Source organism: Siphateles boraxobius, unplaced genomic scaffold, assembly GCF_051911475.1.
Source record: "Siphateles boraxobius isolate OS27281-9 unplaced genomic scaffold, OSU_SipBor_1 39, whole genome shotgun sequence".
Lineage (NCBI taxonomy): Eukaryota > Metazoa > Chordata > Actinopteri > Cypriniformes > Leuciscidae > Siphateles > Siphateles boraxobius.
In genome coordinates, this window is record NW_027509019.1 from 1,912,786 (window position 1) to 1,939,993 (window position 27,208).

General features: G+C 39.9%; 1 protein-coding gene across 1 annotated transcript in view; it reads left to right on the plus strand.

Moving 5' to 3' along the window:
• Nucleotides 1-470: 470 nt before the first annotated feature.
• Nucleotides 471-27,208, plus strand: part of ppm1lb (protein phosphatase, Mg2+/Mn2+ dependent, 1Lb) — a 46,742-nt gene continuing 20,004 nt past the window's right edge. The window contains exon 1 of the mRNA XM_077197326.1: nucleotides 471-964. Within this exon, the coding sequence (XP_077053441.1) occupies nucleotides 545-964 (420 nt within the window). The 5' untranslated portion in view covers nucleotides 471-544. The remainder of the gene's footprint in view (nucleotides 965-27,208) is intronic.

Here is a 27,208-nt window from a genome sequence, read left to right on the forward strand (position 1 = left end):
CGAAGGCCTGTCTGTCTGTCTGTCTGTCTGTCTGTCTGGCATCTGGTTGTCAAATATACACAGAGCTACGAGCACACAGTACGCAGAACACCTGCACAGAGCCGGAGGACTAAACAAACGCCATTTATTTACCATTTTTAAAGGAAAGAGCGTTGCATCTGCTTAAGATATTCCCTTCGAAAAAATAACAAGATTAACAGATGTTTGATGTGTGCAGTCGTTCTGCTGTCATTAGCGCAGAGTGTGTGTGTGTGCCGGAGGAGAGCATGAGTGTCTGATATGCTTTAGTTGAGTGTGTGTGTGTGTGTGTGTGTGTGTGCGCGTGCGCGTGCTTGCCGGAGGAGGAGAGCATGAGTGTCTGATATGCATTAGTTGAGAGAGAGTGTGTGTGTGTGTGTGTGTGTGTGTGTGTGTGTGTGTGTGTGTGTGTGTGTGTGTGTGTGTGTGTGTGTGTGTGTGTGTGTGTGTGTGTGCGCGTGCGCGTGCTCGCCGGAGGAGGAGAGCATGAGACTCTGATGTGCATTAGTTGTGTGTGGGTGAGAGCATGAGTGTGCTGTCTCTGCTGGCCCGGATCATGCGCTCTCTGCTGCTGCGGCCCGAGACTCTCCTCCTCCTGCTCCTGCTGTGTGTGTCTCTGGCTCTCTGGAGCTTCTTCTTCTTCCACACGGAGGAGGTGAAGACCATCGTGCGGTCCAGCCGAGACGCGGTGCACATGATGCAGGGCAGGGAGAGGGAGATGATGCTGAGCGAGGAGATGAACATGATGAAGGTCAGGGTGAGGGAGATGATGCTGGAGGAGCAGATCTCCTTCTCCAGGACATGGCAGTTCAGGAGCAGCTCTGCCGCGCTGTTCTCGATCCAGGGCAGGAGAGATCACATGGAGGACCGGTTCCTCATCCTCACGGACAGACTCAACTACAGCCATCCGGACATCTTCGGCATCTTCGACGGGCATGGGGGAAAGGTAAACATCTCTCTGTGTGTGTGTGTGTGCGTGCGTGCGTGCGTGCGTGTGTGTGTGTGTGTATTTGTTTGTATGCATCTATTTGTGTATGTGTGTTTATGCATCTGTGAGTGTGTCTGTGTACGCATCTGTTTGTGTGTGTGTGTGTGTGTGTGTGTGTTTTTGTGATTTGTGAGGACACAAATGTGTATAATGACATGGGTATTACACTGGTATTACAACTTGAACGTGATTTATGAGGACATTTCATGAGTCCACATTTTTCAAATGGCTTTAAAAACATACTAAGCAGTATTTTATTAAAAATGTAAAAATGCAGAATGTCTCCTGTGATGGGTAGGTTTAGGGATAGGGGCAGTGTGTGTGTGTGTGTGTGTGTGTGTGTGTGTGTGTGTGTGTGTGTGTGTGTGTGTGTGTGTGTGTGTGTGTGTGTGTGTGTGTGTGTGTGTGTGTGTGATGGGTAGGTTTAGGGATAGGGGCAGCGTGTGTGTGTGTGTGATGGGTAGGTTTAGGGATGGGGCAGTGTGTGTGTGTGTGTGTGTGTGTGTGTGTGTGTGTGTGTGTGTGTGTGTGTGTGTGTGTGAGAGAGAGCATTTGATCTGCATTTACACTGCAGGTCTTGATGCCCAATTCCCATGTGTTGAGTATCTGATTTTTTTTTTGGACGACCAGCTTACATCTTCTGTTAAAAGTGACCCATATCCGTGTAAGCCCGTCTAGATCGGCCCAATGCCGGTATCCAATAGAACGGGTGAAGGTCTCTGCGCATTACTGTCTTCCCGTGTGGCAAAGTAATTTAATTTCATTTAAGCTTTTATCCGACTCCATTTTATCACAACTTCGAATTTAGGTTAGATTGCCAATTGGTTGTTGGTCAATCATATAATAGTTTAGTAATACATTTGATTGTTCTATTTAACTCTTTACTTTATATTTTACTTGTTCATTAGCATGTACTTAACCCTGGATGCAGATTTGCAGAAACATAAGACTTCACTTAATCTACTTAAGAAAATAATTTCAGAGAAATTCAGAATAAAATCAAATGTAACAATTTACTATGTCAGGTAAATGTATCATGCCAATTTCATAATCAGTTCAAAGATAATAAATACAAAACATCAAATGCTCTGAAATAAAGAGAGAAGATGTGAACCTGTCATTATAAAGTGCATGATGTAAGAAAGACACTCCGCATCATGGGCTAATTTGAGCTACAAATCGCCCTGAGCCTCTTGTTGCATTTCTTTATATAGACAGAAACTTCTTTCACATGGAAACATTTGCTAACAATGGGGATTTGCATGCAGAGTTTACACCTTTTGAGAGCATGAGACCATTTGCCTGGAAGACACACACTCCTCTGTGTGCAAGTTATCTCTAAACTCTTAATAACTTCATTGTCTTCCGGTTTACTTCTTTGGGAATGAGACATTTGCACCAGTCGCACTGAGGCATTTCAAATGATACCAAACATGTATAATACTGTATAATAAATATTCACATTTAACCATAAAGATTTTTGGGTGAATTTTGGTGATCTCAGCGTGAGAGAGAAGGAGTGGGGGAAGAGGGGAAGAGATGTATTATGAGGCGAGACTTGGCGTCTCAAATGGTGATGCTAACTTCACAAGAGAGAGTTTGAATGTTCATTTCCTTTGTTTTCTCAGAGAGTTGCCCTCTCTTCCAGTTCTTCCAGTTTCTCCAGTCTTACATCCGATATGCATTTACACGATACAACCCAAGGTAGACGGACTGACCCGGAAAAGCTCAGGCTGAAAAGCAAGTAAAAATGGCAGGATTTGCAATGGACGCAGTCGAAATAATGATACAAGCTTTTAGTTTGAATGCATTTTCAGTATATTCAAAACATAAATATTATTTTTAGGGGGCGTCAAAATTAAGCGCATGTCCTTTATCTTGTTTAACGTGTTTATTTTCTCATCATTTGCTATATCCAGTGAACCATCAAATTGAAGGGTGATTCTCACAAAACTGTATTTTCTGCAAGCTTTTTTCAAGGTAAATTAAGGTTTAAATAAAAAAAAATTCCACATAATTTATAAATTGATCCACACCAAAGCAAAGCACCCGTTAAAAAAGAATAATTAATTTAAGCTAAGATTATGTATTATTATTCTATTTTAAAAATATTTTTATTGTAAAATATTAGTGTTAAGTTAAAGATGTTTTACACATTTTCAATTATATTCATGATAATTCTTTCAATAATTTTAGATGCCACTATCGTATCAAGTAAAGAGAAATCAGTCACACTTTATATTAGGTGTCTTTAACTACTATGTACTCACGTGAAATAAAACGTCAGGTACGATGTACTAGTTGATATAGTGTAAAACACACACACACTACTGAGGTGGAGACTGGTAAAGGTTTGGACAGGTTTGCTGGGATGAGTGATTTAAAGGGAAGGGCAACACTGTCATTATAGATAATGTAATGTAATTACAGAAATGCAGGTATTTTTTTTAAATACAAGTACGATGTAATGTATGTACATTGTGTATTGAACCAAATGATTAATTTAAATGTTAGTACATGTTAGTTAAAGACACTTAATATAGAGTGGGACTGAGAAGCACGACACAGGGAGAGAATTAAACATGATCCAGCTGCAAGAGAGAAAAAATAAAAAGAGAGGTGATGTTATATTTTGGCATGGCTCGTTTTTTTACAGAGAACCGTCACACATCTCTAGTGAGTGTTTGAGTATGTGTGCGCATTTTTGTGAACTGTGCGTGTGAGCCATTGCCAGAGTATTTTTCAAATGCTGTTGCACAGTATACCAAGGCTGTTGGGAATGTTTTCCTAAACCACTGTCTTCCAGAGCAAGTGTGACACCAATACTCACATTGTTGGTGCTTGTTGATACCTGTACTGTCATTGCATTTGGGAATATGTGTGTTTCTGCTTTTTGGGAAAACAGGTGATATGCCTGATGCCTCAATGTAATTTTGTCGGCAGTGTTTTCTTGCCTGTTGTCCTTACGTGAACGCCTTTCTGGTTCAGTTTTTTCATGATAGTTGATGCATGAACAAAGACTTTCACAGTCTTCTGGAAGTGTTATTCTTGTGTTCATCTGTTTCAGGATTGTGTTGTGCTCCTATAGTGATCTCTGTACGATGCTCACACGGACACACTCCAGAATCTCCTGAACGTGTAAATGCTGTGGATTCATGAACACCAGGTCTTGAGAAGTGCTTTTGTTGCCAGTTCCAGCTCTATAAGGTGTTTTTGAGGATGCGTTTGGGATTGAGGCATGCTTCACATATGTATCTGTGATTGTGAGTTAGATGAAGAACAGACCACACTTTATTATGGATAACCCATGGGTATTTTGAGTGAGTCAGTGAAATTCACTGTCGAACCCCTGCAGGGGTCGCATACAAACCCAGCGATGCATGAGAGTTGTTGCTCTAAGTTGAAGTTTTTAGGTTGTAAGAACGTCACCTTTTGCTAGCCCAAACACACATCGCACATGCTTGAGTATGTGTGGTGTACAACACTCGTTTACTCTGGACTTGCACTGTTATTCTGTCTGATTCTCCCTCCGCACATCTGTGTCTCCTGAAGATGAAGGTCTGTGTCTGCTGAGCACATGTCTGGACACTGCCAATGATGACGCACAGCTGGATTTCATCCATATACGGAAACTTTTTTCCAGCAGACTGTAAAATTAAACTTTAAATAAAAATTAATGAACTTTAAAGCTCATTTAAATTAAACGTGAGAGTGCAAACTGGTGATAACTCAGATCAGAGGAGATTAGCTTTTTCCAGTACAGGAAGATCTTGCCTGTGTGTGTGTGTGTGTGTGCGTGTGCGTGTGCGTGTGCGTGTGCGTGTGCGTGTGCGTGTGCGTGTGCGTGTGCGTGTGCGTGCGTGCGTGCGTGCTTGCTTCTGACTACAGTTAAGATTTACAAAAAATTCTCTGTCAGTTTTCAGTCGGACTGTCAGACAGTGGCTACATTTACATGCAACCAAATAATCCGTTAGTAATCAGATTGACGGCTCAATCGGACTGAAAAGCCTTTGTGTAAACGCCTTAAAGGGATAATTCACCCAAAAATGAAAATTCTGTCAGTATTTACTCTCCCTCATGTTGTTCCAACCCCGTAAGACCTTCGTTCATCTTCGGAACACGAATTAAGATATTTGTGATTAAATCTGAGAGCTGGATCACTCCTCTATAGGCTTCTTCATTGACACTTGTTCCCCGAAAAGTTATTAAAGACATCGTTAAAATAGTCCAAGTGACTACAGTGGCTCAATCTTAAGTTTATCAAGCGACGAGAATACTTTTTGTGCGCAAAAACAAACAAAAATAACGACTTTATTTCATTATTCACTATTCATTTCCTTCTCTGTGGGCCTCGAGTCAGTTAGCGTAGTGTAATAGCGTAGTGTAATAGCGTAGAGCTACGTCACACGTAGGCTCACTATTGGCCGACGCTGGTCATGTGTGTGATGCGTGTGACGTACAACAACAGAAGCACTACGCTTTTACACTAGTGAACTGACTCGAGGCCCACAGAGAAGGAAATTAATAGTTGAAATAAAGTCGTTATTTTTGTTAATTTTGTTAATTTTGTTAGTAATTACTGACAGAATTTTCATTTTTGGGTAAACTATCACTTTAATTGATTGAGCTTGATCCCAATCAGATTTCGATCGGATTGAAAGAGGTGGTTTATTCCTCTTCTAATCCGATCGAGAGAACATGTAAACACTTGATCAGACTGAAACCTGAAACTGAAAGGACTGCGCATGTGCAATGATGTACTTGTTTCAGACTCTCATCCACAGACGACGGTTTTGGGCATTTTTACTGTGATAAATATAAGCAGCGGCACAACAGTTCATATGCTCATCGTCTCCAAATTATGACCAGAAATGGATAAATATTAAGTCTGCTGTTTAAAACAAATAAAGAACCAATGTAGGAAACTCTGTATATTTGTGCAGTGTGCGCATGTCTAACAATATATTCTGATTTGAAGCTTGTGACATAAACACACACATCAACCCGATCACATGTTCAGCGTTCATGTAAACACTACATTCAGATTCATTAATCCGAATGAATTCAGTGTGATTGAAAGAAAAGTTGTGCATGTAAACACAGCCAGTGAAAGGAAAGCGGCAGCAGGAATTACTCCAGCAGTCTGAGATGGACCTCATGTGCTGATAAATACAATCATATGGGCAGAATATATTCAGTTCAGAGAGGATGGACATCCTTTGATCAAGATCAATAACATGTGTAGGGAGTTGAAGGGCTTTGAAATTCTTCAGATGGGTTGGGAAACTTTTAAGGAAATAGTTCAGACTTCAGTCATCATCACCCTCACGAATCCTTCACTAGTAATGTATGCTTCTTTTAGGATGAACAAGATTTCAGTGTTCACAGAATCGCTGTTAGTAATGTTGACGAAGGTATATCAGTTGTATTGACCTGTTGCACTCTTCAAAGTCAGGTTGAGCAATTTCATACATTTCATACCTCATATTTATGCTTTCATTAAACTCAATTCCTCTTGAAACTATTAGTAAACAAGTTAGTGCTGTAATACATACAATGTTACATTTTCTCCTTGAGGTAAAGTATTGCACAATTTGCAATTTATTAAAAGAAGATTAAACAGATGCTGACAGACAGCTCGTAATGGGGCCGTTTACACCGGGTCACTTCATGCGTTTCTACTGATCTGATTTATCAAAACGATTCCATTTACACCTGGTCACATAATTAAGTTTTCGCAAAACGGATATAAATCCGATCTTCAAACAACGTGCTATATGCAGATTTAACGGAGTTCACGTCACCGAAAGCAACAGTAATGAGCTGCATTTTATTGATTATCAGCTAATTTCAAAATCAAAGACCGCAATAAGAGTGAGCGGCAACAGTACAGGTAAGAACATTTAGTTTCTTTACTTTTAATGAAGTTGATTGTGTGTTAAGCGTCTGCGACTTACTTTCACTTTGATTTGCGATAGTTTGCACGTTGGCTTGATGAATAGATGATCTGCGGTGATGCGTGTTGCCACAGCTTCGTCATATAATGAATATAACATGACATACACTGTAAAAATGAATACGCTAAATCTAATCAATAAAATTGAGGCAATAGATTACAAGCAATATTATTAATTAAATTTAACAAATTAGAATTGAGTAATAATTAACCAAATTAATTCCTTAAAAGTTAACCATTTAAAATGAGTAAAATTTACACATTTTCTTAAACAAAAATATAGGAATAACAGACTGACGTCAAAGATGATTTAAGAACAATTTTTTTTATTGCCAACATTGAAGACACCTGATGTTAACAAGCCGAATCACTGAAGGAGAAACCGTAATTGGTATGTTACCATTATGGAGATTAATGTTTGCTTTAGTTGGGCTCTTGACTCTTAAATCATTGACTTTAAATTTTGTTTGGTTGTTGTACTTCAGTTATAACAGCCAGATGAACAAATAGAAAAGGTGATCTGATGGTGTTGGTTGTGTTTTAACATAATCATTATTTCACAATCATTTGACCTGAGTCATGGAACTCATATAGAGCCCAATTTAGGTTTACTTTATTAATTATAGCAGCCCTGTCCTTGTACAGCATAATATTTGTAACCTTTACAATGTAATCCTAAGAATTTTTTAAACATATCTCAAATACAATTTTTTTTTTTTTTTTAGTTTTTAGACACAAAGACATCAAGAATCAGCCTGTGAATCTCAACAATGGTGACAATTATAAAGCATGTTGCAGTGCATTCTGCATGCCACCAATCAAAACTCATTCATGGCTCCCATCATGCATTGCTGCATGAATAAATAATGAGCTTGTGTTCAGAGTTGATCTGTTTGTCACCATTGTTGAGATTTATACGCTAATTCTTGATGTCTGTGTGTGCCAACATAAAGTACCTTTAAAAATGTCTTATTATTGATTTGGTCTCATTGAAAACGCTAAAAATATGAAGCTGTACAAGGACAGGGCTCCTATAATTATTTACTTTTAAATATAAAGAAAATTTAACTGAGAAATAGGACTCTATATGAGCTCAGTGACTCAGGTCAAATGATTGTGAAATAATGATTATGTTAAAACACAACCAACACCATCAGATCACCTTTTCTAGTTGTTCATCTGGCTGTTATAACTGAAGTACAACAACCAAACAAAATCTAAAGTCAATGATTTAAGAGTCAAGAGCCCAACTTAAGCAAACACTAATCTCCATAATGGTAACATACCAATTACGGTTTCTCCTTCAGTGATTCGGCTTGTTAACATCAGGTGTCTTCATTGTTCAATCTTCAAAAAAAAGTGTTCTTAAATCATCTTTGACGTCAGTCTGTTATTCCGATATTTTTGTTTAAGAAAATGTGTAAATTTTACTCATTTTAAATGGTTAACTTTTAAGGACTTAATTTGGTTAATTATTACTCAATTCTAATTTGTTAAATTTAATTAATAATATTGCTTGTAATCTGCTGCCTCAATTTTATTGATTAGATTTAGCGTATTCATTCGTATTCATTTTTACAGTGTATAGCCTATAACACGCTCTCACACGTTTATTTTTATCATTGTTGGGAGGAGTCCAATTTACATGTGGTTTCAACAACCAGATGCTTTTAAACTTGTCCAGTTTGGTCTGGAATGCGGGTGGCCCAGTCCACCTAAACCAAGTGCTTTGAGCGATATCGGATTTAAATCCGTCTCGAATGCGTTTGGCATTTACACCTGGTCTTTTCACGATCGGATAGCTATCAGATCACAGAAACACATGAAGTGGCCAGGAAAATTAAAAAGAAAAGAAAAAAAAGCTATAAATTCACATCTGCATTTGCATTAGTGATGCGCAGATCCAAGTAATACAAAATAATATTCCAATTAATTGCGGGTGAATTAGAAATACATCATTAATATGTTTAAATAAATATATGAAAAAAAATAATGTTTTAATGATTTTAATAAAGAGACTGAACTCTCATTTCCCGGTAAAACAGTGAGCGTGCGTCATGCTTTTACTTTCGTTTTCAACAATATCTAGTTTTAAGTTAGTAAAGTATTTACACACACTTGATGTACCAATGCTGCCTTCTTGCTGCAATGACCCTCTGGGCTCTTCATCTGTTGTCGTCTGCAACGCGGCCATGTTAGTATCAAAATTAGCCAATCATAGTGTCACATTATCAACGCGACTAGTCGACGTCAAGCTTAAAGCATCACGGCATTGCATTAAGGTCGACTAATCGACTAGTCGGTTCAACCCCTAGATGACGTCATCCTTAGGAAAATTATTTCTTTAGATCAAGCAATATTTAGAAATAGGTGCCATTTTTTTTTTCCTTCAATTTAACTATTATTAGACTGTAGATTGAAATAAAAGTTTGGTAATGTTATAAATATTAATATTATTAGGGCTGAAACAACTAATCGATTAAAATCGATTATTAAAATAGTTGTCAACTAATTTAGTCATCGATTAGTTGCTAAATAACTTTTATTTGCCGTAAGCGGCTCATTTCGTAAATATTTTAAATCTGCGGTGACCAAAGTGTGGCAGTAATGAGCCACCAGAGGTTTTACTCAGCCAGCACAGCAGGAGAAGTAGCGAATAGCCAATAGCTGGCCTCGTTTTATGTCACGTGCTTCCCGCACAGCGGCTCTGCGTCTCTGCAGCATTCAGCAAGACGGCGGAGGTAGTGGAGTAAGCTCGAGAAAGAGAAAGAAATAAGCGGAAGATAAAACTAATCGAACAAATTAACCAACAAATAAATGAATAAATAGATGTTCAGCTTCTCATCTGCGGTGATGCGTGTTGCAGTAGCGCCGTCATATCTGGCTATAACATTAACGTTACATATAGCCTATATAACAATCTCTCACATGTTTATTTTTTAGCATTTTTAGGAGGAGTAAGATTTGCATGTGGTTTCAACAACCAGATGCATTTACACTTGTCCAGTTTCGTCTAGAATGAGTCTCAGATCTCCTCCTGAAGCGATCAGATTCAAATCCGTCTCGAATGCGTTTCTGAGGGCATTTACACCTGGTCTTTTCACGATCAGATAGCTATCCGATCTGAGAAAACAATGCTACTGTGTAAACAGCTTTGTTTACTAACTTCGGGACAGTCACACTAGATCTATTGTGTCTCGAGCATCAGGTTGCGTAATCAGTTCGCTCGTAACATAAGTTATGGATTAAAATAGCGCCTCTAAAGAAATTAAAACGGTGTTTACAAAGTGAAGCACTAAATATAAAGGCAGTTAATAACAGCAGCAGTAAAATATTGTTTTTTAGTCACTGTACTCAGTGGTTTTCAGCGAATGCTTGTGCACTAATGTCCTGTCGTTTTAAACGAACCTGTTAGCTTGCTGCGTACCTCCATTCCTTTGTCTTTTTATAGCATTTTTCTACAATTAAGTTTTAATTGTTTTTCAAACGCAATCTACTGCGGCTCTACTATGTTCACATGCTTGTTTTCAGTCTTTCTATATTTAATTTATCAATATATTAAGGTTTAAAATGTAAAAAATAAAGATTATATTAGTAAAACTCAATGTGTAGCTTTTGCACTTTTTAAAGTACACTTTTACACATAAATACCCTGATTTAGGGTTTTATTTAGTTATAATAAACAAACAATCAAATTAAATTTTCTAAAAACTTTTATCCGATTAATCGAAAAAATAATCGTCCGATGAATCGATTATCAAAATAATCGTTAGTTGCAGCCCTAATCATTATACTCTGTTAGAGCAGTCTGTTTTTCATGACAAATGATCCGTGCAAAATTGATTGGTTATTAACCAGTTTAAAGCTTTTTAAAATAATGTTTTCACTCAGGAACAACTAAAACTAAAAAGAGTTTATTTCAGTTTAAGCAAAATAACGTCCAATGGGGGAAATAATTATTTGATCCCCTGCTGATTTTGTAAGTTCACCCACTTACAAAGAAATAAAGGGTCTATAATTTTTATGGTAGGTTTATTTTAACGGATAGAGACAGAATATAAACCAAAACAATCCAGAAAAAACATTATATAAAGATTATAAATTGATTTGCATTTTAGTGAGTGAAATAAGTATTTGATCCCCAAGTAAAACATGCCTTAGTACTTGGTGGAGAAACCCTTGTTGGATAGCACAGAGGTAAGACGTTTCTTCTAGTTGGTCACAGAAGCGGCGCCAGATAATATTTAACGCAGGTGCTGAGGGCGTGCTAGATCATTATATATCACATTGAACAACATTTCAGAATTTCAGTAAAGGGCAATATTATGCCATCAAAAAGCACCCAGACCAGGGAATCAGTATCCAAATTGGTGACAATGATCACTTACTAGTCTTACAGTCTCACTTACAGTCTCTATTTTATAAGATAAAATAAAAATTCTGCATCAAAATTTATAGACAAGTAGTTTGTTTAGGCATGGTTTGTAAGGAATTACAAACCTGCGCACATATATTCAAACGCACATAACTATAGAATCAATTCTTAATGCGCATGTGAATGCCATCAGCGTCTATCACAGGTTCACGTTTAAAGTCTGTTTAGAGAGAACGGTGTCGTCTTAGCGGCCCCTAATTTAATAACAAATGATCATTTAGACGGAAGTGAATCAATCAAAACTAACTTTAGCTGGAAAAAACATTTTTCAAGAGCCACTATAAAACCAAACCAATCTCTGTTACCTTAAATTATATGTTTATCTCTTTAAAGCTGCTTTGAAACAATCTACATTGTTAAAAGCGCTATATAAATGAGGATGACTTGACTTGACTGACTCAAACTAGGACAATGCAACGGTTGTTGTGGTTGACGGAAAATGCATCAATGATGCGCTGAACATCCAGAGCCTTCGCTCTTCGTGTGTTTATGGCCAAAAGTGCCAAGCCGCTGTTCCGGGGGCATCCCCACAGTTGCTTCTCAGATGTGTTTTCAAGCGTCGGAGACAGGAAAAGGGTCTCTCACATGACACAGATGACACAGGAAGTGTCAGGGATATCAAGATGAGTTTGTGCAAGTCCATAAACGCATCTGTATATGGTTCCATAAGTAACAGCAATTCAGAAGTGTTTTTAATCGAGTGTCCTTGTTATATTTTTCTTTCAAGCAAATGCCGGACTTGGTGCGTTTACATCTCTGCGTTTAAATTTTCTTCAGTGATGCCATAAAACTGCAATAGACACTTCTTGTCTAAGAATGACTTGTGTTGAGGGCTGAGAGCTGAGACCCCCATCATCACATCGTCGGCATCTTTAGAGAAGCATCTCGTCAATTCACTGACCAGTCTGTCAACAACTTGATAAAAGCAGTCGATGTGCAGATCCTCATCAGAGTTGTGAGCGCGGTGTATAGAGGCCTCAACGATAAAGTCCTTCAGTCGCTGGCTTTGTTGTCGGGTATCTCTCCTTTGTGGTGGTATTCTCCCCGATGCGAGGTCAACCTTGGCACACAGTTCATTTGCACGGTTTTGTATATCGCTCCAATATTCCTCAGAACGTTTTTCAGATAGTGCTGTGACAACAGATTGGATCAGATCACTTGCTGATGAGATGTCCAGATTGGGTGACTGCAGCTGATCTGAAGCAAATTTGGTGATCCGAAAAATGTCCTCAAATAAAATGAGGCGCAATACAAACTGTTGGCCGATAAGCCCCTGCATTCCCCAGGCATCTGTTTTTCACCTCGCATTTGTTTGTACTCGAACATCCTGCAAACTGGCCAGAATGGCAGGGAGTGACTTTTTAATTGCCCACAATGCAGAGTGCTGACATGCCCAACGTGTTTCACTTAGTTTCTTCAACTCGACTGGCTGTTCAGATGGTTCAAGCTCCTTCTGTTTTTTCTTGAAAATGTCATGGACCACTGGACCAGAATTTTTTTTTTGAGCATTTGTACAATCTTGAAAAACTGCAGCAGGCTGGATATTTCGTACACAGTCCACTAGAACAAGATTAAGTCTATGTGCATGGCAGTGCACGTATAATGCGTGAGGCACCTCTTCTCCTGCACCCTGTTGCATTGACATCAATGTTGCAATGACTGGGAGTTATTTTAATACACTGTAGAAGTGAATTTGCATCCAATCCATCATCTGGCGTAAAGTTTAAAAACTCCTCCATAACATTCCCGGCATGCAGGTAGCGGACTACTACCGAAATCTGTTCTTTTTTGCTTATGTCTTTACTCTCGTCTAAAATTAAGGCAAAATAACCAGCATTCTTCAATTCATCACTGATCTGCTTTCTTACCATATCAGCCATATTTATTAAAATTAAGATACAATTTATACTAAACGAAATTCACTTTAAAGAAAGGCTTTCTACATAACAGAACTTAATGAAGTGGTCAAAATCATGTCTGACCATGTCTCCCAGTATATTAGGCATCCTGTCTTACTCATGCTCCTTCACTTTTCATAATCAACATAGATGGCACAAAATAACATTATAATATTTTATTTTAACAAATATGAAACTAAATGCGCTTGTTTAATGGCTACAACACGTATAGTAGGCCTACAGGCTCTCCATTTGTACAAATTGCTGCACATTCATTTAATTCTGAATGTTGCACACATAAGTTGAAAGGCATTTGTTTGTGCATAGTAAAACATATCTACAACATTTATCAAGTTCACGGATAATTGTACATGCATTTATTAATCATTATGATAGCTAAGTAGGCTATACTATGTACAAAAAAATCAGATGAGCCCAGAATATGAACGCAACGCGTTTAATTGCACGTCATTAAGCATTGTCCTCCCATAAAAAAACAATGTGGCCAAATGCAGATTAGAATGTCCCCTTATTATGTCGAAATAACGAGATATGTCGAAATAACAGATATTAGGTCGAAATAACGACTTCTGTCGAAATAACGACATATTATGTTGAAATAACGACTTATTACAGACCAGAGTAATGCAGAATAAATCAAGGTTAACATTTATTTTTGCCAGGCAGGATTAAGCATCATATTAAAAGAATTAAACTAATAAATAGAACAAAACTGATCAGCATATAATAGTGACACAATTCAAAATACAATATCAAAATAGCTTCAAAGAGTCAGCATACCTGGCAATAGAGACACACAGCAACAGTGTGGGAAGTTCTGTTTACAGATGCTTCCCTGAGTGGTTTGTCAATTCCCTTTAAATACCCAAGTGGAACAAAAGAACAATAAACATCTAGCACCCAAATATTTATTCAGCTTTCGTTGGACCTTTTTTCATGCCCCAAGTGGTCACACCTGATTTTAGAGGATAAAGACAGATGGTTATCAAGGATCTTTATTGGGGCATCTCCCGCATCAGAAGAACAGGCATTGTTTTCTTTGTTCTTACTGTTCTGCAGCTGCGGGAATGAAACCCCCTTACCATTCGCAGCAGAAGTATTTATTTTGACCTCACATAAAACAGCTGGAGGCAGTCTATTTGTGAGATTTGCATGACTGAATGAGTCCTGAGGGAAGGAGATAGTGTGAGGAGTTGGGAACTCAGCATGGGAGGGAAAAGATTAGATTGGGCCATTTGTGGTGTGCTCTCTGCAGGGTCTCTTGGCGACGGCCACGGGTCAGGGACAGGTTCAGGGACTGGCTCGTGGGGCATGACGGCGGTCGCCTAGGCCGAAGATGAAGGTTCAGGTGAGGCGGACTTGACGTTAACAGTCTCTGGCTCGGCGTGCATGACGTGAACAATCTCTGGCTCGACGGGCATGGTGTGAACAGTCTCTGGCTCGCCGGACTTGACGTTAACAGTCTCTGGCTCAGCATGCATGATGTGAACAATCTCTGGCTCGACGGGCATGATGTTGAACAGTCTCTGGCTCGGCAGGCATGACGTGAATAGTCTCTGGCTTGGCGGGCATGACGTGAACAGTCTCTGGCTCGACGGGCATGATGTTGAACAGTCTCTGGCTCGACGGCGATGACGTGAATAGTCTCTGGCTTGGCGGGCATGACGTGAACAGTCTCTGGCTCGACGGGCATGATGTTGAACAGTCTCTGGCTCGACGGGCATGACGTGAACAGTCTCTGGCTCGACGGGCATGATGTGAACAGTCTCTGGCTCAGCGGGCATGACATGAACAGACTCTGGCTCGGCGGACAAGATTTGAACAGACCTGAACAGACGTGATGCGGAGGCTCGGCAGGATGGACGTGAATAAGCTCAGGCTCAGCAGGGCTAAGGTAAGGCTCAGGCTCTACAGGGCTGACGGGCCACAAGCTCAGGCTTGACATGAAGATCGGGCTCGGCAAGACTGACGTGAAGAATCACAGGCTCTGTGTCAAAGTCTATTAAATTTATTTCCCCAGGACCCTGGTGGAGGAAAGGAATAAAGGATTCTGGAGGGACGATCTCGGCGGGATGAGATTCTGGAAGGGCGGTCTCGGCGGGACGAGAGTCAGGCAGGGCGGTCTCGGCGGGACAAGACACTGGAAGGGCAGTCTCGGCGGGACTAGACACTGGAAAGGCGGTCTCGGCGGGACGAGACACTGGAAGGGCGGTCTCGGCGGGATGAGACACTGGAAGGGCGGTCTCGGTGGGACGAGACACTGGAAGGGCGGTCTCGGGGGGATGAGACACTGGAAGGGCGGTATCGGTGGGACGAGACACTGGAAGGGCGGTCTCTGCGAGACGACACTCTGAAAGGGCGGTCTCGGCGGGACGAGACTCTGGAAGGGCGGTCTCGGCGGGACGAGACACTGGAAGGGTGGTCTCGGTGGGACGAGACACTGGAAGGGCGGTCTCGGTTGGACGATACACTGGAAGGGCGGTCTCGGTGGGACGAGACACTGGAAGGGCGGTCTCTGCGGGACGAGACTCTGGCTGGACGGTCTCGGCGGGACAAGACTCAGGCAGGGCGGTCTCCTTTTCTTGGCTGTTACGGAGCCCAATGGTAAACAGAAAACCATTGTGGAAAAGTACTCACTCTACATAATCCTCAAAGCTCCCCCGAGGCCCATCTCCACTCAACTCAGAGATCAGAGCACGCCTGCCCGGAGATGGGAAAACACTCAGAGGCTGGTGTCATCATAATGAATTAAAGATACCAAATCCTAATACCTCGGCCTGTCGTTCTGTCACGGGCTGGTTGAAGCAGGAACAGAAGGAAGATCACAATTGCAGCAGTGTTTATTTAAACAAAATAGATTATTAACGGATAGGATTCAAAGGGAACACAAACGGAACAACCAAGCATGTAGAGACAACATGTTTTTGAATAAATCTCTTGAATGATTCAATGACGTATACATTTTTAACAGTCACTTGACTCCACCTACTGGTGTAACGATGTAATTGATACAACATGTATTTGAAGGGTCAAGTTTCCACAGAGTCGGCGCCACAGCAGATCTACTGGAGGGGCATTGGGTCATCGGCGGGGGGGCACCACCATTTGAGAAATATTTTGACGCAGTGGCGATATCATAGTCCAATACAGCAGAAATGCTATAAAAACATTTAATCATAGGCGTAATTTGCGGGTGGGTCATGTCCGCACCACTTTTTGCCATGGGTCGATATTGTCCCAGCCAGGGGCTTAGCCAGAATTTTATTTTTGGGGGGTCCTGTCTTTAAATGAGGGGGCTATATATATATATATATATAAATATATATATAGTCAGAATTTTATATATTCAGGCCTATTCTGGTGTGTGCCGTGATGCGGTGGAGACTTGTGTTTGTAAGGGTGGCGCTGCCAATAAAGCACCTAAAAGCTGTCACAAAGAACCGGCAAAAGTAATGATTATGAATATGTAAAATATAGCAAGGAGATATTTTAATTGTTTATTAATAAACAAGTGTTTTCTTTGCCAGTGTCGGCTAAGATGAAGTTGACGATGCTGACTCGCGACCTTCAGTACACTAGTGAACGCGCCAAAGAGAAATGCACATTTCATACGGATTACAAAAGCAGAGAGCAGTCTGTAGTCTGTTTTCTTTCGTTTTGAATTATTCTGTTTAAAAGTAGACATGTCTGTAAGGCAAGTAGGCTAGGCTACCTTATACGCTGAGTTTCGGTTCATTTAGGCTATGAGACGAGCTCCAGTTCACGCGCCGACGCCTCCGTTTCTTATCTATCGTCTGCTATATTTACTTCTTATTTATTAAATCCAGGCAATTGGTAGATGAAACATTGATTAAAATTAAGATACAATTAATATAAAATGAAATTCAGGTTAAAGAAAGGTTTTGTGCTTTCTGTTTGATGTCTCTGTGAAAGTTTTAAAGCATATTTTAGTGCCGCTTTCAGAGCGCTCATGTGCGTAAGGAGAACACGTCAATAACATTGTTTTTTCCTCATAAATGCGAACACGAAAAATAAAATAAAATAAAGTGAATATGTTATGTACTTTGGAGACTGAGAGCCAAACCTTCTTACTTTGGTTTGCGCAGTGTAATTCACATAATCACTAAAACATATTTTGCCCCCCAAGTTATTATTATTTTATTTTTTAAGAAATCAGAAATCGGAGCTAGCCTACTTTTGAAACATCTCGCGCCACAGATGTACCAAATACTAATAAATAAATAATACAAATAAATAAAACATCTCCAGTTAACTAGCAGTGCATTCATTTCGTTCGTTTGTTAAATAAGAGGCGATCTAGCACGCTGAAATGTGTTGTTTTTGAAATCAAGTGATCAAAGTGCTCGTTGCGCTGCGATTGGTGTGGATACAGACAGTGTTCTATTGTGGCTTGTGCGGAGACTCTCTATTCGTTCCGGTGATATCACAAAGTAAAATGCACACAAACCCTGTTTGATATACAACCACTGATAAACATAATCGGTTTTAATGAGGAAAAAAAAACTATACGAGACTGGATTAGAACCCAGGACCTCTGACAGGCTTGAAATACAAACAAAACATTGTCGGATTGGATCTATTTATTTAGAGCTTTGAAGTTTCAAATCAGTCTAGAAAAGTGCATTCTTTGTTTAGTTTCAGTTTCTCCATCCGGGTCACGGCACCATCTGTTGTGAACTTTTTCTTCTCAAGTGTAGAAAAGATAGAGTTGCAGACCAGGAGATTGTTGAGGCAAAGTTCTTTATTTCGTCGCTGTAGTCATCTCAATCAAGTCTGACTTCTTGAGTCAAACATTGTAATATATATACATTATAAGAGGGAGGGATTACATTGTGATGGTGGAAACTCGTATACCAGTTTAGGAACCTGTATTAAAAGAGAGGGAAAAACTTATTCAAACCCTGAGACTCCAGAACAGGAGTGACAGGACTCTCTCTTGATGAGACAAAAGCTCGCGAGAGTCTCCAAGAGTTTCATTAACATGTTTCATTTAACTTACAATAGAAAGAAAACCCGTCTGACAGCTGTATATAGAGACACAGAATAAGACAGGAGTTTCGTGGTCCACAGCTGAATGCTAAATTCAAGTTACAGAACTTTCTCAGTTTATATATGAAACTAAATTAAACATTTGACAAAGTTGTATTCCTTCAATTCCCCCTCTGGGAGTTCTAAATAACTCCCACACTATATACAAATTTAAACAATTAAAAATTCATTCTTGTAACTTGTGATAGTTACAGGCACATAATGCACTCTGTGTTTGCTTTTCTGTAATTGCATGCTGACACAGAAAACAAACATGCAATCAGGGTTTGTGAAGTTCTTACGGATAATAGTCTTTTCTGGTTGGAACTGTGATTTTCTCGTGAGAGGCGTGATTAATTTGTTGAATGAAGCACTTGATACTGTGGACGCATAGATAGTACACCAGTAGAACAAACAACAACATAATTGCTATTTCCTTTATCCACAGCCAGGGTTTACCAATCAAGTTTCCGAACCATGAAGACTTATCTTCAGTCATCTGATGTAATTTTGCTGAAAGATCAAGAATGTCTTGTTGGATTTTGTTCAAGTTCTCTGTTGGATCCATTAACCCGGTGCAGCACTCAGGTCCAATGATGGTGCAGGCTCCTCCTTGCGTCGCTAGAATGTAATCCAAGGCCACTCTGTTCTGTAAGATCATTATCTTGTGCGAAGCGAGAGTGTCTGTGATGTTACTGGTACGACAATCTTGATCATGTTGATAGATGACTGAAGGTTTCGTATGTGAGTCTCTGCGTTGTGTATTTTTTTTCCTTTGGTGATAGTTGGTTCGGCAGTGAGTCTAATCGTTTTCTTGAGGTTTTCTTGTGGCTTCCTACGCAGATGACGAGGTCGGTGCGTATGGGTCCCGGACAGCCATCATCAAGTGGTATCTGCACAGAGTAAGAAAGAAAACAAAAGACAGGAGAGCAGTATTTGTTCAAACACTAGGATTGTGAACTTTTTCTGATTCTGCTAGACAGTGGAGCAGTATTTGTTCAAACACTAGGGTTGTAAACTTTTCTGAGTCTGCTAGTGTTGTTCCCTCTTTCCCTATTTCTCAATTATGACACCTAAAGAACGCAGTGAGGTGAGGATGGGTTAATGGATGGGAAGGCCTATCAGGGATTCTTCACCAAAGGGTTGGCCTCCGACGCCTGTTGCAATCGGTTCTTCCCTCGGCTCCTCACTGGTTTGTGTCCTATCCTATCCCTGTTGGAGCAGGAACAACCTTACAGTGTGACACATGAGTCCAGGTTTTCCTTCCCTGACACAATACTGCAGCTGCTGTAATCAACATCACTTTATGTGGCCCATGTCACTTTGGTTCTAATGGAGGAAACGTCTTTGTACAGATCAATTTTTGATTCAGGAGGCATCATTTTCTTCTGTGCTGCACTACCTGAACACACTTGTACAGTTGCATAGAAACAAGCCTGTTTAGCTGCCATATCAGCAAGAGCATTACCTTTAGTTTCCATAGTATTAGTTGTGAGATGTGCTTTCACTTTGATCACTGCTAATTTCTTTGGAAGTTTCATGGAAAACACTAGATCTTTCACTAATTCAGTATGCTTAATCGGGGATCCCGCAGAAGTTAGAAACTGCCTGGTTTGCCAAATGACACCAGAATAATGAATTACCCCAAAAGCATATCTGGAATCTGTGTAGATATTAGCAACTGATCCTGAAGCTAGCGTGCATGCTCTTGTTAGGGCTACTAGTTCTGCAGCTTGAGCTGAAAAATGATCTGGAAGACGTCCTGAAGCTAACACTTCCGTGGTGGACGTTACTGCATAACCTGCTCGTCTGTTACCTTCAATTACTTGAGCTGAACCGTCAACAAACAACTCACATTCTGAATTCTCTGTGGGAGTTTCTTTTACTTCACTCATAGGTGTATATGTAAGCGTAACACAATCGTGTGTCATTTCTCCTTCATCCTCTAACAAAAATTCAGTCATTGCAGACATCATACATGAGGATGGGTTCTTGACTGGTGCACGCTGTAAAACAATGTTCGGGGCTGTGGGGGTAGTTAACCAATTTCCCCAGTGGGAGGAGGTGACAGAAGTTTCTTTTGTTTCATTCATCAGGTGTGGAGACTGCATGAAGGCATTTTACATTTACAGTCTGACCTAACACCATTACTGATAAAGGGCCTATGCTGTAGCATAACATTTAAGGCTGTGAGTTTACTTAACCAGTGTTCCCCAAAGGAAGGTTGAGACCGTCACTTTCCTTTTGTTCTATTAAACAAAAACCGAAGTCTTTTATCTCTGTTGCAAGTTAGTGGGGAAATTAAGCACTCACAGCCCAAATGGTTAACACATCAACAAGCTGCCCAACGAGTTTAATGACGAGGGGACGGGCTGCTTCAGAGTAGCAAACAGACTGAGTAGGAGCTGAGTAACATTGTTAACCTGTTTAAAGTTCTATTTGTTTTTCCTACACTCCTTTCCCCAATGTCTATGTTTACCACAGTAATAACAACTGCTGCCCTCTCTCTTAGGACATTTGCGTTTCTGTTGATTCTCTGTGTTGACCTTAAAGGATGCTGCTGCAATTTTTACTCTTGCCTTGACATCAGAATCTCTTTCCCAAGTAGCTAACCTCTCCAAGTTGTTTTGTATGGTTCTAGTGGACCATGTTAAGTCTAAGAAAGGCAATGCTTTTATATGTTCTGACAACAGACCATCAAACCATGTGGGAACTATGGGACCATTATCTTCTAGCACCTTCTCTGAAGTGCCAGCTATACCACTGTATGCTGCTGCTGACTGGCAAAATCTTTGAGTGTACTCACTAACAGTTTCACCCTTCTTCTGTAAACAACTAGTGATCTTCGACCAGTCAATTTTGGGTCCAACAATGTTCTTCAACACTTTCAGAACTCCCTCTCTCAATTCATCTTTTCTGGCATGTTGTAGTTCAGAAGTAACAGCAGACTCAAAACTGTTGAATTCAGATTCAGTTAGAATTTGTGACATCAGCTGTGTGACTTCTGCCAACGACATGTCGTAAAGACGCATTTTACTGATCAATGCCCTTCTAAATTCAGAAAAATCTGTGCGTACTGAAGGTAAGCTTTGGGATAGTCTTTCTATGTCTCTAGGTCCAAGTGCTTTGGCAACAGTTTGGTTTTGGACAACAGAAGAGTTGGGAGGAACACTTTCAGTTCCCTCAATTCCCTGAGATCTTCTTGCAACACATACCTTTACTGAATCTACAGGCTTATCAGTTACTGATGGGATGTCTACATCTGTTTCAAAGAATGCTTGTAAGTCAGGATAAGTTTTATCTGACTGTTGGTCTTCTGAGTCACATTTGGTTGAGGCCTTGTTATGGCCCACCTTAGTGTGCATTTGTTTGTTCTGTTATTTTAATTTAGCTATACACCTAGATTGTTCTTGTGCAATGGATAAGCTAAATTCCATGTGACAGAAAATAATGCCTTTTATGTTTTAGGGATGGGACGATTACCGGTTTCATGATAAACCACGATAAAATGTCCTGACGGTTAGTATTATCGTTTAGAATTTAATTATCACTAAAACCGTGTTTGATTATCCTGATTTTGAAAACTCGCAGTAAATCCTGTCCAGCCAGAATCAGACGCAGACGCGACGCCGCGCGAGCATGCAACGTTGCTGTTTTTTGCATGAGAAGACATGGCGGAAGGCAGTGACAGCGCTCGGGAGATTTTTCAGCCATCCAAGAGGACAAAATCTGAGGTGTGGTCGTATTTTGGCTGTTACAATTTAATCGAGGATGGGTACTGTCTGCAGATCTCGCAAGAGGAAAGTCGCTGCAAAAGGGGGAAGGAAACACATCAAATCTGCTAGTCATCTTAAGTGACAACCACCCACTGTTATCTAGCGAATGCAAGGCAAGTTAACTTTTACCTCAATACCAAAACTACTTGGGCAAATAATTGGACAAAAAAAAAATGATTAGCGATTAAATATTTCATTTTCAAATATTTCACGGGTGAGATTTAAGGGATAATGTATTGTAATCATTCATAGTAAACTTATTACACAGATTTTTTTTTTTTTTTTTACCACAGAAATAATTTCAGGGGCATAAAATATTGAATTGTGATTAACGTTAATGTTTTTACTGGTTTATAAACTCATTTTGTAAGTTGCAGTGTACAAAACAATCGTCAAGGAAATATGATCACTACAACAATATTATAGTATTAATTCTAAATTACTCTGATTTCATTTTCAATACAATCCAAAACTGAGACGCAAGACATACACAGAATGAAACCAGAGATTGGGCCCGCGGTGATTCGAGACTGGATGTGCGCTGTGTTTGCGTTGCTATTGATCATTGCTGTTTAGTCACCCTGGCCTGAACCAACATATTTTGGTCATTTAAAGTGTGTGTGTGTGTGTGTGTGTGTGAGAGAGAGAGAGAAAGACAGAGAGAGAGGGAGAGAGAGAGAGGGAGATAGAGAGAGAGGGAGAGAGAGAGAGAGAGAGGGAGAGAGAGAGGGAGAGAGAGAGGGAGAGAGAGAGGGAGAGAGAGAGAGAGAGAGAGAGAGGGAGAGAGTGAGAGAGATGTGTGTATCAGTTCTTTTTGAACATTTCCATCTCATTTTAACAAAACCGTGATAATATTGATAATCGTGATATTTTTGGTCACTATAATCGTGATATGAAATTTTCATACCGTCCCATCCCTATTATGTTTCTCTTCCTGATACATGCACCCAACACCTTCTTACATTCTTCAATAGACCATACTTTGTCTGGATCAATACCAAATTTCTTTGTCAAATCCAATCTAACTGAATCCATTTTCTCTCCTAACAATGACTTGAACTCACTGTCTGTCCATAAAGGGCTAGCTAGTCCATTTTTCTCAGTTGATGGAACTAGCCTAGCATTTCTTCTAACCATTTTGTGGATTTCTTTTGTTACCACACAATCAAAAAATAAACTTCTCTGATCAACAGAGGGTATACTTGTTAACACAGATCAAATCTTGTTAAACTTCCTTGTTACCAACACATCACAAACTATTAGCATGTTACGCTAATCTTCCCTAAAAGAAAAATGCAAAGGATCTTTCACCGTCCTTGCCCAGAGCAAAGGGTAACGCACAAAATATTAGCAATTTATACTAAAATCTTCCCTGCCTGAAAAAAACTTTTTCCACTTCCCTGGCAAAGCAGAGGATAAAACAATATTAACATGTACATTAATCTTACCTGCCTGAAAACAGAGGGTACAATATATTAGCACTTGATGCTAATCTTCCCTAACTTTATAGAGGATAAAACACTTCCCTGGCAAAGCAGAGGGTAAACCACTTTGCTAACACACTTTTAACAGTTGTTAAATTTTCCTGATTAAACAGAGGATGAACCTTCTTAAGCAAAGTAGACGACAACCTACTGTTAACAGTTTAAACTATTAACTGTTGTAACTGTTGTTAAACGTCCCTTTTTGAACAGAGGATTAATCTTCTATGACTACACAGAGGATGTATCACCTTCCCTGGTAAAGCAGAGGATAAGTCTTCCCTAACTTTACACAGGATAAAAACAATTCTTCTCTGCTGAAAACAGAGGATAGCAAATATTAGCAAGTAATGCTAACCTACTCTGTGAACAGAGGATGAACAACAACAAAAAACAAATAACTAGCACATAATGCTAATTCTACTCTGTGGACAGAGGATCACCAAAAAACAAAAACAAAATAACTAGCACGTAATGCTAAACTTCCCTGCCTGAAACAGGATCACCAAATAATAACACGTAATGCTAAATTCTTCCCTGCCTGACAACAGAGGATCACTTTCATCTCTAACAGAAACTTTAGAGGATAAGCAATATTAACATGTACGTTAATCTTCCCTTCCTGAAAAACAGAGGATACATTTCATCTCTAAAAGCAACTTTAGAGGATAACTTTAATTAACAAACCCTACAGCTGTCTGTTAACTTCTTCTCTGGCGGCGCAGAGGAATGACAAATTTGTACTGGTCTTTAGTGGTTCTATGAATAGAGTGAAACTCACCAAATCGTTCGCTGTACGGAAAGGTTCCGTCTGGAAACTCAGTCAGAAAGTTCTTTCTTTGTTGAGCTTGAAATTTCAAGATTCAGTCTGGAACTGGAAAGTCAGATCTTTGTTGAGCTCAATCTGGATTCAAAAGATTCAGTCTGGAACTGGAAAGTCAGATGTTGAGATCTTTGTTGAGCTTCAGTTCTGGAACTCAGTTAGCTTTGTTGAGATCTTTGAGCTTTGAAGTTTCAAATCAGTCTAGAAAAGTGCATTCTTTGTTGAGTTTCAATTTCTCCATCCGGGTCACAGCAGCATCTGTTGTGAACTTTTTCTTCTCAAGTGTAGAAAATATAGAGTTGCAGACCAGGAGATTGTTGAGGTATAAGTTCTCTATTTCGTCGCTGTAGTCATCTCAATCAAGTCTGACTTCTTGAGTCAAACATTGTAATATATATACATTATAAGAGGGAGGGATTACATTGTGATGGTGGAAACTCGTATACCAGTTTAGGAACCTGTATTAAAAGAGAGAGGGAAAAACTTATTCAAACCCTGAGACTCCAGAACAGGAGTAACAGGACTCTCTCTTGCTAAGACAAAAGCTCGCTTGAGTCTCCAAGAGTTTCATTAATATGTTTCATTTAACTTACAATAGAAAGAAAACCCGTCTGACAGCTGTATATTGAGACACAGAATAAGACAGGAGTTTCGTGCTCCACAGCTGAATGCTAAATTCAAGTTACAGAACTTTCTCAGTTTATATATGAAACTAAATTAAACATTTGACAAAGTTGTATTCGTTCAGTACTATTTAAATCGATTGCTGTCCCAGCCACTTTTTAAAGCAAAGTTATGCCACTATTTAATATTAAAAAAATAACTAAAAGGGATATTTTATTAGGCCATGCCATGGCCTGTGGTAGGAGGGGCATCAATGACCGCTAGGGGGGGCACGGCCCTCGAATGCCCCACCATAGCGCCGGCCCTGAGTTTCCATAAACATCAGTGTTTATATCTGAGCTATAAACTTTTATCCCAGTACTTCTGTAATAATTTGAATATTTTTAACACAGAAGTAAAAATACTCTGTAGTTGAAAAGACTGTTTGTGAAGCTGTTTCATACCTACACGACAACTGCTCTCTCTGGCTGCGTTTACACTTGGCATTAACATGCGATCACCGTGATCCGATTAAGCAGATCGGATCATAAGTCAATCAGGACACGGTGCGTTTACACCTGTCCACATCAAGTGGCTTTTGTATCTGGATAACAGATCGGATCTCGCATCTCGCAAAAAAAAAAAAAAAAAGGATGGCTCCAGTGCAAAGTCGACCTGAAGTGGTGGGTTTTCTTTTAAAATAAGTTTTCAGTGGGGGTACATTTTAAAAATCTCGCAAAATGAGGAGGATGGAGAGGCTGCAAGTAGCCTACTAATAATGTGGATAGATGCCGTAATGGAAATGGTACAGAGAAACGTATGGGTCCGAGAACGTTGCCAGCTGTGGTGGGAAAAATGTGCATTCTTTACAGCTACGTGCAGCAATTCCCGGAGAGAGGAGGGGGAATAATGACAGTGGGCGGTTTTGTATGATGTCCACCTGTGAATGCAGACACGATGGCTGGATTGCGTTTACATTACACTGAGATCCGATCACAATGCGTCCTCGACTCCCTCCGAACCTGGACATGCTGATCGGATAACATTCCGATCAGAAGCACGTTTACACTTGTCTTTTCAATGTGTATGTGGACAGCATCCGGATACAGGTCGCATGTTAATGCCAAGTCTAAACACAACCTCTGGCTGAGAACACAGATTTAAATGTTCCCTGTGATAGGACTTGTCAAAGGTTTAATAGACATAGAGCTGAATCATTGTCATTTAGGAACAAGATCACATGGGTGTTTGAATCAAGATCACCACCTTTAAACGATTAATCATGCAGCTCTATGTCAGTTGTTCTTTGAACAGTTTTTAGCCCACTTGAGAAATGCTGACTGCTGAAGAAGTCGAATAATTTGTAGTTACACTATGTTCGGTGTTGTATTCCATGCTGTATATTATATTGATGTATATCTGACAGTCAAGATGGACAGGGGACTCAATAACACAGAAGGTAACAAGTGGGGCAAACGCATTATTCCGCCAAGCCTTTATGCCTAAAATTAGTGTCTAAACATAATAAAAGCTAAATTTAGTATCTGCTTAGGGCACAAAGGGCTGCAACTGCTGTTTCATTCTCATCAGCGCTGAGGCTGTCCAGTGTCAGAACAGGACACTAAACGTTTGATTATGTTTGAGTCAGTTAATGGAAAATGATGCTCATCCCGTAGGCTCCAACATCCAACATTTCCTAAACACAAGCAGGAAAAGCAGAAACTTAAATCAAGAAAATTAAATGCACAGATGATTTTTTTCACAGTAATAACAGTAACAAGCATGAAGAAGAAAAAAAGGGTCAGTTTTGATTACATGCTGACTAGTTGGGGGAAAAAATTGGATTTCACTTATGATGTTAGTGGATAGTGTTGATTTTGTTCACCGGTTTTGAAAATGAGTGTGAGTATAATTGTCCCTAACTGAGGCATCTACATGGATATACTGTTAACTTTCCGCTCATGTTTACAGTATGAGGGATAAGTTCAGTTGGGTTTCTGAGTAATAGAAAGTGTCCTTATTCTTGGATTAGTGTCATTCGATGGAAGTGATGTCCAGAGGGGATTCAATAGGGGCTTTCGCACCAGAGAAACCTTTTCATAGTTCCTAGAACTATTGGCGGAAGTACCCGGATTTTGCCTTGTTCGCACCGCAGGAACT